At 41.6% G+C, this 15,347-nt stretch overlaps 1 protein-coding gene across 7 annotated transcripts in view; it reads left to right on the top strand.

Moving 5' to 3' along the window:
- Nucleotides 1-15,347, top strand: part of Aig1 (androgen-induced 1) — a 221,985-nt gene that overhangs the window by 13,731 nt on the left and 192,907 nt on the right. For 2 of the 7 annotated variants that reach the window (XR_003948769.1, XM_030245215.1), the window contains exon 2: nucleotides 10,980-11,127. The exons of 4 other annotated variants lie outside the window; for them this stretch is intronic. Coding sequence is in view for 1 of the 3 variants with exons in the window: in XM_030245217.1 (XP_030101077.1) it covers nucleotides 48-101 (54 nt within the window). In the remaining 2 variants the exon portion in view is untranslated. Of the gene's footprint in view, nucleotides 1-47; nucleotides 182-10,979; nucleotides 11,128-15,347 lie in introns of those variants that run through there. One more of the 7 variants, XM_030245217.1, reaches the window with a different exon arrangement.

Raw genomic sequence — 15,347 nt, 5'->3', positions numbered from 1 at the left:
CCCTGCCCTTTCCACCATTATGGACTTCACCCCTCTGGAACTGTAAGTTACCACAAACACTTTCTTCCTTAAGATACTTCGGTGACAGAAGAATTAACTAACAGATCCCCAACCTTTGCTTCTGTCTTGTGGCTAGTGTTCCTCGCTGGTTCAGCCTGGAGGAAGGCAGCAGGTGAGAACGCTTCTTGAGGCTGCTCAGAGACAGTTGTCATGGACTAAAGGAAAACTTACTGAAGCCAGATCTTCTCCCACAGAAATCTTAAGAAGTTTGTGGCTAATTTACCACTTACTGTGTCCTCTGAAAGAACATGTGTATTTCCCAAGAAGTTTTTTTTTTTATGGTTGAATATAAAATGATAATGATAAACATGAACTCTCAGCAAACTTTGCTGACAATATTTGGAAAATTATATACAACATATGAGCCCATTAATATTAGTGATACTATGCATCTATTGGATTGTATAGCGTAAGACCGAAGTGGTTAGATTCAAGAGTCAACGGTGAATTTCAGTTGTGACTTTTCTGTCAATTCTCTGACTTTGAACAAATTAATCCCCTTCTGCAAGTCTAAATATTTCTGTTTCATTTGCTTGTCTCGTTTATTACAAAGGAATAATAATAATACCCACCATATAGGGTTGTTGTGAGGATTAAGTGAGATAATACCAGCTAATTGCATAACATAACTAGCTAATTCAATGCTAGCTAGTATCACCCTAATTGCTATTTATATGGCCAAACCCAAACACAAGATTGAAGAGTTGCAATGACATGGTCATTTCAGGACTAATGTCACAGACTAATAGTTTAACTAAATGTAATACTGAGGAAGAGGAGAGAGATCAAATGCTTAAGCTCTCGGGTAAGACAGCCTTGATCAGTAAATATAGGTACTTTTAAAATTTACATTTTAAAAAACATTTATTTATTTATTATTATATGTAAGTACATTGTAGCTGTCTTCAGACACTCCAGAAGAGGGAGTCAGATCTCATTACAGATGGTTGTGAGCCACCATGTGGTTTCTGGGATTTGAACTCAGGACCTTTGGAAGAGCAATCAGTGCTCTTAACCGCTAAGCCATCTCACCAGCCCCCCAAAATTACATTTTTAAAATTACATACATCAAGGAAAGTAGGAAGGGTAAGTGGAGGTTGGTTCTGACCAAGAAACATTGTATACATGTATACAAATTTCTAAGAATAAATAAAACATCATTTAAATGTAAAGTAACCAAGATGTAATTTGTGACTTTGAGTAACAAAAGGAGGAGAAGTTGGAAACGTTTGCAGTATCCTTGTCAACCAGGAGGCTTAGCCTGTAAACTTCAGCATAAGTTCTGTTAAGATTTTGCTTTGGCCCAATACCAGAAAGCCATGCTGATCTGGATGGTAGGTAGAAGCTAGCTGGGACCTGTCGGTGAGCAGTTTTATAATGACTTCCATGTCTTTGAAATCTAAGATCAAGAACGAGAAACGGGTCTCTCAATTCAGAGATTGGTGTCTAGCAGATATGTGAGCAGCCAAGGGACATATTCCTGTGAACTGTAACTCAGTTGCTTTATTTTTTATTTAGTGTTTTTATTGACAACCATGTGTGTGTGTGTGTGTGTTTGTTTGTGTGTGGATGTGCACACACGTACACGTGTGCTTTGAGACAGGGTCTCACTATGTAACCCTGATGGGCTGGAGCTCACTGTGTAGACCAGGCTGTCCTTAAATTTGCAGAAATCCTGCTGATTCTGCCTCTCCAGCGCTGGGATTAAAAGTGTGCACCACCAAGCCTGCTTGGGAAAAAATTTAAGAAAAGGAAAAAAAATGTGGCCTAGATCCCTAAACACAAATAGAAAGGAAGTGTGCTGTCTGAGGAGCTGTAGATTGTAAAGAAAAGGTGAGGTTGCTTTTCCAGGAGCATGCCTCCCAGGTGACCTTCCTCGGCCGTTTGCTGGTCCCACAGTCCGTCTGCATCTACTGTTGACAGCTCTGTATGTACCTCTTTCCTCGTTATTTTATGTGTCCGCATATATCCCTTGCTCAGTAAGTACACACTAGCGTATCTTTAAGCACCAATTTTTTTTCAGTCCTTAGTCTTTTTCTACATGGAAGAGCTGTACTCCTGAGTGAACCCAGCTTCCCTCCTGGCCATGCCTATACACGCAGCTGCGCCATATTAAAGAAAGCCACACAGGATTCTGCTTGCTGTGGCTGAAGAGTCATGACTAAAGATCTCAGATGCTGCACTAACTGCCTCTAGGCAGCTTCCTCTCATCACAGAATGCCTTCTACCCATTCGTCTCAGTCCTAGTATCTTGGGCATCTGTCTGTCTTCTTTCACAACTTGTTCTCTTCCCCAGAACACTATATTTATCATCATCATCATCATTATTATTACAGGATCACTTGTACAATGTATTTGCATCACTTTTATACACTCTAATTTCTCCAGTTTTCCCAATTCCTTCTTGATTTCAGGGCCTCTTTATATATATGTGTGTGTTTATGTGTGATATGTATTGTGCGTGTGTTTATCTCCTACTGATTTTAATTACTGTAGGCTCCATTTGTATATCTTTAGGGATGACCGCTTGAGATAGGAGTGTTGTCCTTGGAAAATCTAACCAACCAACCAGTCAATGAACCAACCAACCAACCAACCAACCAACCAAAGAAACCTGATTCTCCTTTCCTCATTAGCCATTCCTTGCCTATAGCTCTTCATCTAGGCATGAGGCTCTGAAAATTTCCTGCATCTGTGTTGGCATGTGGACTAGTGTGGTCTTTGAAGTTTTCCTGTAGGCAGCCATGTTGCCAAGGGCTCATGGCAGCAACATTTTTGTCCTCTCTAAAAGAAACTATCACACAGAAGTCATCCTGGTCCTCTGGCTCTTAAAATCCTTCTGTTTCCTCTTTGGTGATGTCTCCTTAAGCCTTAAGTGTAGGGTTTATGTTGTAGATGTTCCATTTGGGGATAGGAACGCCACAGTTACTTATCCTCACTGATACCAATCTTAAGTCAGCGAGCATGGTGACCTTGTTTCAGGAGAATAAGGTCAATCAGAAGACACTTCCGTGTTGGGTCACTGGTAAACCTTTCCCCTTATCATTACTTAACACCGCCCATGTGCCCCTCTCTTTACGGTGGTCAACTCTTCTGTGAACACACTGAACCTTAGCACCTTTTGCCTACTGAATGTTCCATGGCCAGACTCTCTCTCTCTTCTCCCTTACCGTTGAATAGTTTTCCATTCTGACTGCCCCCTTTCCATCCACGTACAAACAGACGGTGCCACCCGTCACCCTAAACACAACAGAATACAATCACATTTGTTTTGTCTTGAATTGCCTAATGCTATGCAACTTCTCTCTGTGTATGTGTGTATGTTTGACAAAACTTGAAAACTGAAATCGGAGCTGCTGCTTCCAGCTTCCTCTTCTCCTGCTCTCTCTTAAACACACCTCATTACAAGGAATCAGCTCTAATTAAAGCCACTGCTGACCACAAAACCAGCTCATACTATGGCATCCCTGAGTCCTTACATAACTTAAGCTCCCAGAAATGTTTAGCCCAATCGGTCACTTCCCTGTAACACTACCCCAGAACTTGACCTCTGTGAATCTCTGTTCTTTTGGGGATCATCCAGCCACTGTGGAGGTTTCCTGTTTTATTCCTCCTGGTTGTATTCTCTTCCTGGTCTTCATCCTCCGCGTTGAGTTCCCCAGGAATCATTTCTAGACCTCCCCACTTTCCAGACCACAACCATGCCTTGCAGAGCTCATTTTCCATCCTGGCCTGAAAGGCGCTCCAGATGTTGATGGTCCTCCCAAGTGAAACTTGGAGCCTCAGTCTCCTCTAAGCCTCATATACCTCTATTCTTCTTTCAGAATTTATGTTAAAACAGTTCTTGACTTCACTCCCCAAGCCCCCTCAACCCCATTGCTCTGAATCTAAATGAAAACCACAAATATCCAAGACTATGCTTTATAGCCCCGTACACAAGGATTAATTGGATTTTCACTAGCATTTTCCACACATTTCCCCTGGTGGCTATCTCATTTTTAAAATTGTACTAAAATATAAGCACCCCAGCAATAATATATAGCTCTTAAACATTTTAATTCAGTTGAATAATAAAAAATGTTGTACTAGATAATTAGAAAACGATCTGAACATGTTTGGGAAATGACCCAAGATCAGAAGAAAAAATAATCTTCATATCTAAGTTGAAGCACATGAGTTTTAAAAATGTCCAGTTATGTCGGAAATATTTTGGAGAAATATTTGGTGAAAATATTTATTTACTTTTTTCTATTTTAGTTATGATTTAGGAGTAATAATCACTTTTTAAAAAAATTCCACCTTCCAATGAGCACATCTGGTTTTGACAGAACATTTAGCCATTTTAGTTCATATTAGCCATTTGATAACTTTTAGTGTACTTAATAGCTATTCTAACTTGCCGCTAGTCCTGCAAAGGGTTCCGTAAGTGCTCTGGATACAACTAGTATTCCACTCAGAGCGTTTCTCCATCCGCAGAAGCTAAGCTAACTGTGCTTGTTTTTCCTGACCTCCTGATGTCTCCGCTCTGTTGCCTGTGCATTGTAGACATGAGAGGAACTGCAAAACATTTAACCATAGAGTAACTTATACACATGAGACTCTGTGTGGTGCCGGCAGACAACAAGGAAATAGTTTGACCCCCAGTCTTCCTTTCCTGGCCTATCCTTCTGCTTCCTGCCTAAAGTTGTATTCCTCTTTAAACTAATATATACCCCAAACTAAATATTGTGTTCCTTCATTTTTTTTTTTTTTTGCTTGATTAGGGCCTTCATAAAAATGGTCTATTATGAAGGCTTTCTTTACCCAAACAGAAATAGCATGCTTCCACAGGGTAAACTTGCTGGCACAATGGCCCATTGTAGTGCTGTTTACACACTTAGGTTTTTTTATTGCTTTCAGTACTATGTAATTTGGACTTGCAGCTGATTAGCCAATTAGGAGCTGGAAGGAAGATATGTAACTGTTACCGGCTAACTGACAGAATGATTTATTAGAAGCGTGTATTTGTGGGGTGCCACCTGCTTTGTTGTTTGGGGAGGCCTCATGCCAAACCTAAACACTGGCGTCAGTGGCAGACCTGTGCCCAGCTGTTTTAAAAAAAAACAAAAAACAAAACAAAACAAAAAAACAGGCACAGTTGAATCCCAGTCAAGTGTGATTTGTTTGTTTGCCAGTGGTGTCCGGCTGATTTGAAAATACACATACCTTTCTGCTACCTTTCTTCGGCTTTGATTAGTTTAAGTGAAACCTCACAGGGGTGTGACCCGCTGCCTCTACCCCTCTAATCGTCTCTTCTGTTTCAGTGTTTTCTGTCCTTTCCCATTGCTGCTTGGGTGTCTGGGTCCCAGGTTTACAAGAAGAGACTCCTCTACCCTCTTTGAAAACTCGGACCGTTGGTTTTTTTTCATTAGCCTGTGTTTATCTTGATTTCAGACAAGGTTGGAGGTTTTTTTCATTAAAAATAATACAAGTAATTTTATTTCTATTTTGTTTTAATGTGATTTAGATAGAGCTGGCAACTAGTTTTATAAAGGAAATGAAAAAGTAAGAATTTATTTTTTTGAAAAAAATTTTAATTGAAAATAGATTCTTCTCTCATACAATACATCTGAACCACAGCACCCCTCCCAGCCCCCCCTCCTCTCCCCTCCCAGCCCCCCCTCCTCTCCCCTATCAGCTCCTCTTTGCTTTCCATCAGAGAAGAGCAGACCTCTAACAGACTACCAATCATGGCAGAGCAGGATACAATGAGCTGGACAGGACAACCCAACAGGAGGGAAAGGACCCCAAGAGGAGACAACAAATCAGAGATACACCCTCTCCTACTGTTAAAAGTCCCACAAAAGCACCAAGGTAACAGCCATGACATGCACACAGAGAACCCGGTGCGGATGCCTGTAGGCCCCCTGCTTGCTGCTTTAGTGTCTGTGAGAGCATTATTATCCCTGATTAGTTGATTCAGTGGCCATTTTCTCCTGGGTTCCCCCATCCCCCTCTGACTCCTAGTCTTACCTCCCCACTTCCTTGGGATTCCCAGAGCTCTGCAGTGAGGGATCGGATGGAGAACTCCAGTTTAGACTCTCTCTCTCTCTCTCTCTCTCTCTCTCTCTCTCTTTCTCTCTCTCTCTCTCTCTCTCTCTCTCTCTCTCTCTCTCTCTCTCTCTCTCTCTCTCTCTCTCTCATATGCCTGGCTGTGGGTCTCTGCATCTGCCCTATCTGCTGCTGGAGGAAGCCTATCTAAGCAGGACTGGACAAGGTTTGGATCTGCTTTCCTGGCAGTGGAAAATAAGAATTTAATTGGGCTGTAAGTTTCATCTAGAAACTTTTAAAGAGGGCTGTTCAAAACTTCCTACATTGACAAGAGCCCCAAGAATGTCTGCATTTACTATTGTTGTCTTTATTTTGAAAGGCAACTTATACTGTGACAGGCATATAGTTCATATTCACTAAAATAATGAAGGGGAATGTCAGACCACAGCACTTGATAACTAGCCCTGGAGTTTAAGACAAGGAGTATAGAGCATTACAGATGATAACACAATCCCCTTAACAACTAGCCATAGGGCCTAATCAACTCACATCAGGAGCCCTGGGAGACATGTGCGTCTGTCCAGTCTGCATTTGTTCTGCTGATGGACATGGATATATTTTTAACTGTACTGTTTTAGTGCTTGGAGACAACTTATAGCTTTGACTGGAGATATGATAACTATAGAAGCTTTCTCCCCTGTGCAGTTGAGAAACGTGTTTCCAGATTTCTTCTGCCCCTGGATCCACTAAAGAATCCCTCTCTCACCTCATTTGCCCCATCACTATGATTTCTAACTTCAGGTTCATCACGCACTCAAATGAAAGCTCTACACAAAGTTGCATCTCTCAGTTGCACATAAGTAAAAGACATATTCAGAGTGCAATATATACTTGCAATATAGCACATAAGAGAAACAGCTCGTCACCACAGGGGTCACATGTCCGTGTTGTCTATTTTATACTGTGATGACAGAGACAAGGGGCCTGGTTTTGCCTTCACTCTGGTCCTTTCTCTCGGTTCTAGGGATAAACAGAAGGAGTTAGCAGCTCAGAGAATTGTCACTTCCCTTCAGCTGGGATGAGGCTCAGAGTATGGCTCTAGGGTATGACATTACATTTCTGCCTCTAGGTGACAATATTCACAGTTGCTTCTGTTGCTTCTGGCAGATGCCCTTATATGAGCTACAGAAATGTGTTCAGCTTTCTAAGATACTTATTGTTAGAAATGCCATTATGTGTTCGGCTTTCTAAGATTCTTATTGTTAGAAATGCCATTTAAACTCCATGTCTGTAGGTATGTTAATGTAGAAGACCATGGTCTGTTCCTGGGCCTCTATTATTGTGCCCCAGTACTTGCTTGTTTATGTCAAACTCTCACAGACAGACTGAGAAGTACTCAGCTTTTACAGGAACAGCCCAACAAGAGATGGCGTCACCACCCATCAACCCGTCAAACCTGAAGCCCTCCAAATCTTTTGTCTATCAGCGATAACCACTATTCTGACCTCAGCACAAGGCCAGCACTGCTTAGAGTGGAGTTACAGAGCTTACTTATAGTTTGTGTTTATATAGTTTCCCCTGGGATGTTTTCTTAGTATCTCTCTGCAGGGTTTGTGGATGGTTGCATGTGTTGGCATTCATTCTTACTACTGCTGTGTGAGGTCCTTCTCGTGTGTTTTTAGAATTGCTTTCCATTCTACTTCTGATGGGTTTTTGAGTAACTTTCATATCTTAAATGTTCTTAATAATGGGTGTGTGTGTGTGTGTGTGTGTATGTAGGGGTATTTCTGCCTAGGGGTAGCATTGATGAGTGATAGAGACCTGTGTGTTTAGCTTAGTAATAGTGCAAAATGATTTCCCTGAGTAGCTCTAACAATGTCTCTTCCTTATAGAAGTGTGTAGAAGCTCCTGTTATTCTGTATTTTCTGTAACATTTTGTGGCATAGGTATTTTTTTTTTTAATTTACCTAAAAATATGCAGGCTATTCTGATGGGCTTTCAGTAATACTTTATTATAGTTTTAACTTGATTTTTTTTCTGACTACTTAAATTGTTTCACATTTTTATTTGTTTCATGGCCACTTGAGTAGCCTGTGCTGTGAAATGCCTGTTGAACTTTTTGTCCATTAAAAGAAAGTTAAGTTGTCTCACTTTTAGTTTCTGGATTGTGAAAAACTACTTTTAAATAAAGGGTAGGAACCCTTTTCAGATACATAGAGTAGTCTACTTCTCCACATCTGTGACTTACACTCTATATGTGTGCTGTCTTTGTGTGTGTGTGTGTGTGTACGCGTATGCATGCGTGCATGCACGTGCACATATGTGTGCCCATGTAGGCATATGTGTGCACATGTGTACTCATGGATGTGTAGGCTGAGGTTAACCTCCCGGTCATTCCCCAGGTGCCACCATGTTGTTTGTGAGGCAGAGTCTCTCTTTGCCCTGGGGCTTGCTGATTAGCTTAGGCTCTCTGGAGGTCGTCCTCCTGTCTCTGCCTCAAAGTACTGGGGTTACAAATGTGAATGACAAGAGCAGGCTTGTCTTATAGACTCTCTGGAGATGGAGCTCGGTTCCCCATGGTTGCAAAGGAGGTGCTGTGCCAACCAAGCCCCCTCGCTGGCCCTATTTATGCTCTTTTTGGATCAGCTGAATTTTTTACTTTGTTGAAGCCAAATTTATCAATCTACTTCATTGCTGTGGGGAATTTTTTTTTTTTTTTTTTTTTGGTCTTTAATGTAGTATTTATCTTATGTAAGACCATGAGGGAATTTCTCTATGCTGACTTCCAGAAGTTTTGTCATCTTACATTTATATCTGTCCCTCAAGCAGTGTTTTTGTGTATGGTGTGACGGGGGTCTGGGGTCATTGCTTTCTCCCATGCTCCCATGAGCCTCCATTGTTCCCTAGTAGCTTTACTATGAATCAACGTCTGACTTCTGATCCCCTCGTCTATTTCCCTATCCTTGCACAAATGCCACACTTTATAGTAACTATGTCCGTAAATTCAGGCTTGACGTTCCATCATGTTAGTCCTCCAACTTTGTTCTTAAAGATTATCTGTAGGCATAATGTTTTTGCACACTGTGTAAAGATTGCCCTGTGCCATTCTAATGCAGATTTCTCTGCCCTCATATCTTGTTTCAATCTGGACACAGCATTGCGGTGCTTATACCAAGAATTTCTTGTCTCAGGTTGGTTTAAATAACTCTTAGCATTTATCTTCCACCTTTTCAATAGCTGATCACCCAGTGGCTGTGTAGAATAGAGAATAGAGTGGGGCATCCGCCAACCAGAGGAAAGGGAAAGGGAAAGGGAGAGAGGGAGATTCAGATCAGCCAGAAGATGGAGGATTTGGAGCCATGAGGAAGGGGTCCAGAGAGAGAGGGGGGGGAGGGGGAGGGGGAGGGGGAGGGGGAGGGGGAGAGAGAGAGAGAGATCATGGAAACACATCTGAAGCCCAAAGAGCCAGATTAATAACATGCAAGTATCATGGGATGGAACTGGGAGACAGATTATCAAGCAGGCTAAAGGTAGATCATTTAGCTGCTCGCTATTAAGGTGCAGTTTAAAACAAATATTGCTTTATCTGTGTCTTATTAGGGATTAACCTAAAGTCAAGAAATACAGCGGCCAATTAATTTGCTGTTTATATTTATGTTACAAATAATTCATTTACAATTATCTTCATTATTGTGGCCTGTTTCATTTCCATTTAATGTTAGAATAAGCTTGCCAAATTTTAAATAAAGACTTTAAGCTATTAATTGGTATAACAAAGAAACCTTAAACTATAACTTAGGGAAAATGGACATTTTCCAACATTGTTCTTCCCAGCAATGTAGGCTATTCCTCCATCTCTGTGGGTGGTCTCTAACCTTGCATGCATAAACTCTGTGATTTTTCTTTGTGGAGGTCTTGCTCATTTTCCAGCAGCCACTTTCCTCCTTGGGTCCTTTCTCTTTACTAGCAATCAAAATGTTGCTTTTTTGCTGGCATCCTTAGCAGCCCATTAACAGAGAAACTATTTTGAAACTTGAAGACAGGAAGTGTCCTTCACCTTGAGGAGGAGGTGTGAGCTCCTTTCTGTTGTTTGAGGTGTTGCTGAATGTCTTGTCCAGATGGAACCTTGGATGTCCTTACAAGGAGCAGATGTGTGTGGGCAGAGTGTAGCTTACTATATCGAGAAGTGCACTGAGTGTCTCGAGGTATCACATACAGTTAGCTGAATGAAGAAACCAGTGCGTGCTTTAAGTATCTGATCCATGTTCATTGATACTGAGCAAATGACCGTTCCTAAACAAATGGATCATGTCTTTTACATCCTTCCTACATCTTTGATTTCCTAGTCAGTAGAGCTGACTTAAATAAAGAAAATCCCTTCAGGAGGCAATGAGTCCTACTCAAATGACTGGAAAATATACTCTTTAAGGGGTAAAATATTCTGGAGTTGCCTCTAGTTGCTATCTTTTATTTCCCATCATGCTTTAGGAATAAAGTTTTTCCTCACTGACTTTAGTCTCTCAGCTCCAATTCCCATCCCACACTGGCTCCTAGCCTTGAAGGCCTATTAAACCTGCACTCAATATCAAGGCGTATAGCCCTTCTACTTACCAGAGCCAGTGGAAAAAATGCCCCCCTTTTTTTCATTTGTGGCTGTTAAACTGTCCTCTGAAGGTCCCCTGCCTACCTTGGCATCTCTCCTCTCCTGGTATTTCTGTTCCACAAGTTTTCTTCTGGCTGTTTTTAGGGCTCTCCTCATGCCCTTTATGCAGATGTCCACTTCACATTTCCTGTTTCATGTGGCTTTCTTGATTGTCAGCATTCTGTGGATTTTGGTGTCTGGTCTGGAACTATCTAAGCATCCAAGTGAGTCCGTCCCTTCATTTCAGGGCCCTGAAGACTCAAAAGGGAACACACACATCATAAGGAAACTCCAGTGAGCTGTTTATGTTTGGCGATTGGCACCTTTTCCACCGGGCCTGTGTATTCCTCGCCTGTCTGCGTCTGTGACAAATACCAGAGAGAAGTAACTTCAAGGTACTGATGATTTAGCTCGCTCAGGATGTTAGAGGTTTCAGGTCCTCGTGATGGAGAGAGCATTGCAGCAGTTTGCCAATTGGAGTGAGTCAGGAGAGAGGGCAGGGAGTGGGGAGTGTGGGCATGGGCTTTTCTGCCCTTTGTCCTTTACATCGTCTGCTGCCCACACGTAGGGCAGGTCTTCCTAAGCCTACTTTAATCCTTAAAGTGTGCTTCCATAATCTAATCCCTTCTAATCCAATCAGGCTGACCATCAGGATTAGCCATGGGTTTTCTTTGTCCACTTGCTAACCATGTCCATGGTCAGCATACTGCTTTAGGCTTTCCCTCAGTATCCTTAACATCTCTGTAGCCTGCCTCCTCTTCTGTGTATCAGTCACCTTTTCTCTCTTCCCACATAACCCTGTACCTGGCTTGCTTGAACTACTTCCTAACTGGCCCGTCTGTCTTCAATATTTGGACCCTCTAGGCCAGGATCAGTAGGGTTTCTACAGTGGGCTGCTCCTCTGTCTAGCTCACCAATAGGCCAGTTCTTCCTTTAGCACAAAGACCTTTGCTATGGCTTTATAAACTCGTGATGACACAGTATCACCTCCTGGTGTTTCCAGGCTCATCTCTGGACATGGCTTCCTTCCCATTCCTGTCCCTTGCTTTACTCTGCCTCTTCCTTCCCATTCCTGTCCCTTGCTTTACTCTGCCCCCCCCCCCCGCTCCTTGTTTTGCTTTTCCCAGAGTAGGCTGAGCCTTATTTCTCACTCTCCTCATGTCATTTGTCAAGTCTCAGCTTAGATAGGACATGTTGTAGGGGAAACATGTTCTCATCCACTACCTCCATTACTATGTACCATACTGTAATGTGTTATATACATCGGCCTCACTGTCAACTCAGCGAAGGCAAGGGACATATTTGTATCATCCTATGGTGTTTTTATAAGTAGGGACCGTGGCAGGCTCTGTGGATGCAAAGATGAAGGACTTTTGTCTCAGCCCACAAAGCTCTCACAATGTGAAAAATGAAACGAACAGCAGCAGGTGTTATCATGCCATTTGATGAGTTCTGTATGACAGGTGTTTTCAAGAAGTGGTAAGAGGAGCACCTTCGGGGTCAAGTGAGTTCTCCTGAAGTGTGTTCTGGCATCCCTAGAGAAACGGCGCGTAGAGGATAATCCTGAGAGTGACGATCACCTCCAGAAATAGCCCTGGCAGCCCTTCAGTCAGTTTGCCAGCTCATCTCCAGAGAATGTTCATTGGCTCTTCAGATGCAGAGAACTGCATGGGAATTAAGTTTTAACAAACAGTAGCTCAGCATGTAGATAAATAACACGTGGTTAATGGAAAAAAATAGCACAAAGGTGCATTTTCAGGGTACTTAGTTGAGATTTGAAAGAGTAAATATTTTGTCCTGTGTGCTTCGGGACTCTCTGACAAAGTCCTGTGTGTAGTGTCCAAATATGGTGACTTTGTCTGAAAGTACAATTGTAAAGCACAATTTGCCTTGTATGATTTCAGTCTGATATCTTTTAAATATGATGGATTCCATAAAAAAATCCTGTGAAATGAGACCTTTATTACTGCTTCCCTCTGAGCACCCTTTGTGGCAGACAGCTGTTCTAGCAATTCCTATGTATTCTACCCAATTAGCAGGATGGTGGACACAACCTTCTATAGATAGCAATTAGGTGATATTGTAGCAGTCAGAGAGGGCTTGTCCAGATCAAGGAATTCCACTTTATTACATGGCTGTCTATGGTAGTAGACCATGAATGAGCATCAGAGTGTTTGGCAGAGTCTCTAGAATTCATGTCAAATTGGCCACTCATGCATCTGAGGAGAAAGGGTATAATTTCTTTTTTTAACCCCTGTTTTCATTTTTGAAGAAGAAATGATTGGCAGCCACCACGTTCTGAGCTACGTTCGTTATATTTATTGGTTCCGTCACTGTTGTTTTTGAGGGAGTAGATAGTAGCCTCTGCCCCACTCTGAGTTATCTTTGTGCTGTGTGTTGAAATGGTTCCCGGGCTGATGTCAGCATTAAATGGGAGCCTGGATTCCAGGTGTTTCCCAATGTGAGCGCTCACGTCTTCGTGGGAAGTTCATGCAGTAAATGTTGTATGGCTGTTTTCCAGAAGACAAAGCAGAAGCTGAGAGAGTGAGAAGTACTTTCTGAAAGGCAGCAGGCTATCTCCTCTAGTCAGGTGCCCTGGACATCAAAACATAATAATGAGTATCACACAACCATCCTCACAAGGCTCTGTAACCTAGGACAGACAGACAAGAAACAAAAACAAAACAACAGTAATAATATTAATAAAAGTCATGACAAACCTACAAAATTATACATTCCTAAATCCAAGGGTGGAGAATATGTGGCATAAATCCTTGGTACCTGGTAATGTTAGCTGTGTTTTATCAAGGACCAAAATTCAAGAACACATGCCAAGCTGAAGTAAAATTTAACATAGTATACAAAATTTTCCATCAACTTATTGTCTCCCCCAGGAATAATTGACATGTAATATAGATCTTGGTATGGGTTCAGTTGTAAAATTTAGTGTGTTTTTAAATTTCTCTTCTTTAGCAATTATTGTTTTGTTTTGTTTTCTAGCGAGGAAATGATTGCTAGCTGTCCAAATTAATGGAACTCACCAGTCAGCGTAGATCCTACAGTTTGTTTTCTGAGGCCTTAGCTTCTTACCCCTATTTCTTATTGAGTTTAAAATTTTAAATTGCACTTTATTTTTTGATTTGTGGCTCTTGGATTATTTTTTCTTAAAAATTTCCAGATAGATGCTTCTAGAGGAGGTACTGTGTACTGTATTAATGCCTGGTGGAATTTCTCCAGGGGACGTTGGCTTCGTTTCTTCCTTTTATCCAGAGCGATTGCAGTGTAACCAGTGTTGTGATGTAACTGTATCTTATATTGGTATATTCAACCTTTTAAAAATATAGTTTTGTTCATGTACAGATTTGGCTAGTGAGTGTTCTCTTTTAGTGTTTACACATATACATTATATGTTTATGAGAACAAAGCAAATACAGAAGGTATCACTTTAGTCAAAAAGATGTCTGAGCCAAGAAATTTCCGCTTATATTTCTAGTTATTCGAAACAATCAGTCCATAGTCATTATTTTATAAACATATGATGCTTTTATACCTATTTAGTAGAATTTTCAAATCTATAATCTTTTTTAAAACTTCCTTTCCTAGTCCTGGGAACCTAAGGCCGTGTTTATGGTAGGCCAGCCCTCTACCACTGGGGTATATCCTTAGCCTTTTAAAAGATTTTTCTTACTGATGTTTGTTTTTTATTTTTTCACATGGGGTTTCTCTGTGTAGCCTTGGCTGTCCTGGAACTCAAGCTGTAGACCAGACTAGCCTCAAACTAAGAGTTCCACCTACCTCTGCCTCCTGAGTGGTGGGATTAACGGTATGCACCACCACCAACCAGCAGGTCTTTCCAAAAGTTTTTCATTTCGATCTGGGAATTGCCAAGGCAGGCCTAAAACTGTCTATCTCGTTGCGACAGCTCCTGAGTGACTGACTGGGAACAGGCATTTTGATTCTGATGTATTCTCTTTCTCTCTTTCTTTTGCCCAGTGTATATGAGAACATAATTAATATGTGAGATTTATTCTACAATCTTTCTTTGGGACCTATTTGCTATAGCCACACTTGGATCTTTTCAATGTAAATAGCCTGAATTTATTCTGGGGCTATGGGCTCCCATCTCCCAGATGTTCACACCTCCCAATACCCGCCTCTCCTGCTTCTCATTGGGCTTCAGGCTTTTCTCTGACCGTCTGAGCTACATGATCTATCTCTAATTATTCATTTGACACCTCTGTACCCCAGTGACCTTGCACTGCAAAGCACCATAGTCCATCAGTCTCATACTGTCCCAAACGGAAATGACCCTGGGCCCACATACATCCTCTTAATCTAAAAGCACATACTAATGCCTTTATAAGTAAGTGCCTATATAAAAAAGGTACTTACTTTTTCCTTTAAAAGCAGGTCATGATAAAGGAGAGAGGCATGCCTGTAGTTCCCTTGTTCCATGCCATCTCCTAGTTGGTGTTCTGTGAGGCATGCAGAAGGCTGTTCATAAGGGTGTGTGGCTCCAACTTGACGAAATTTGTCCTTGTTTCCCAAAGGTATAGAACAAAAATAAACACTTGTTTGCATTCCTCATACAAACGAGAACTCTCACATTCTCTTT

This window comes from Mus musculus, chromosome 10 (genome assembly GCF_000001635.26).
Source record: "Mus musculus strain C57BL/6J chromosome 10, GRCm38.p6 C57BL/6J".
In the NCBI taxonomy this organism is placed as follows: domain Eukaryota; kingdom Metazoa; phylum Chordata; class Mammalia; order Rodentia; family Muridae; genus Mus; species Mus musculus.
This window is presented reverse-complemented; position numbering and strand designations above follow the sequence as displayed.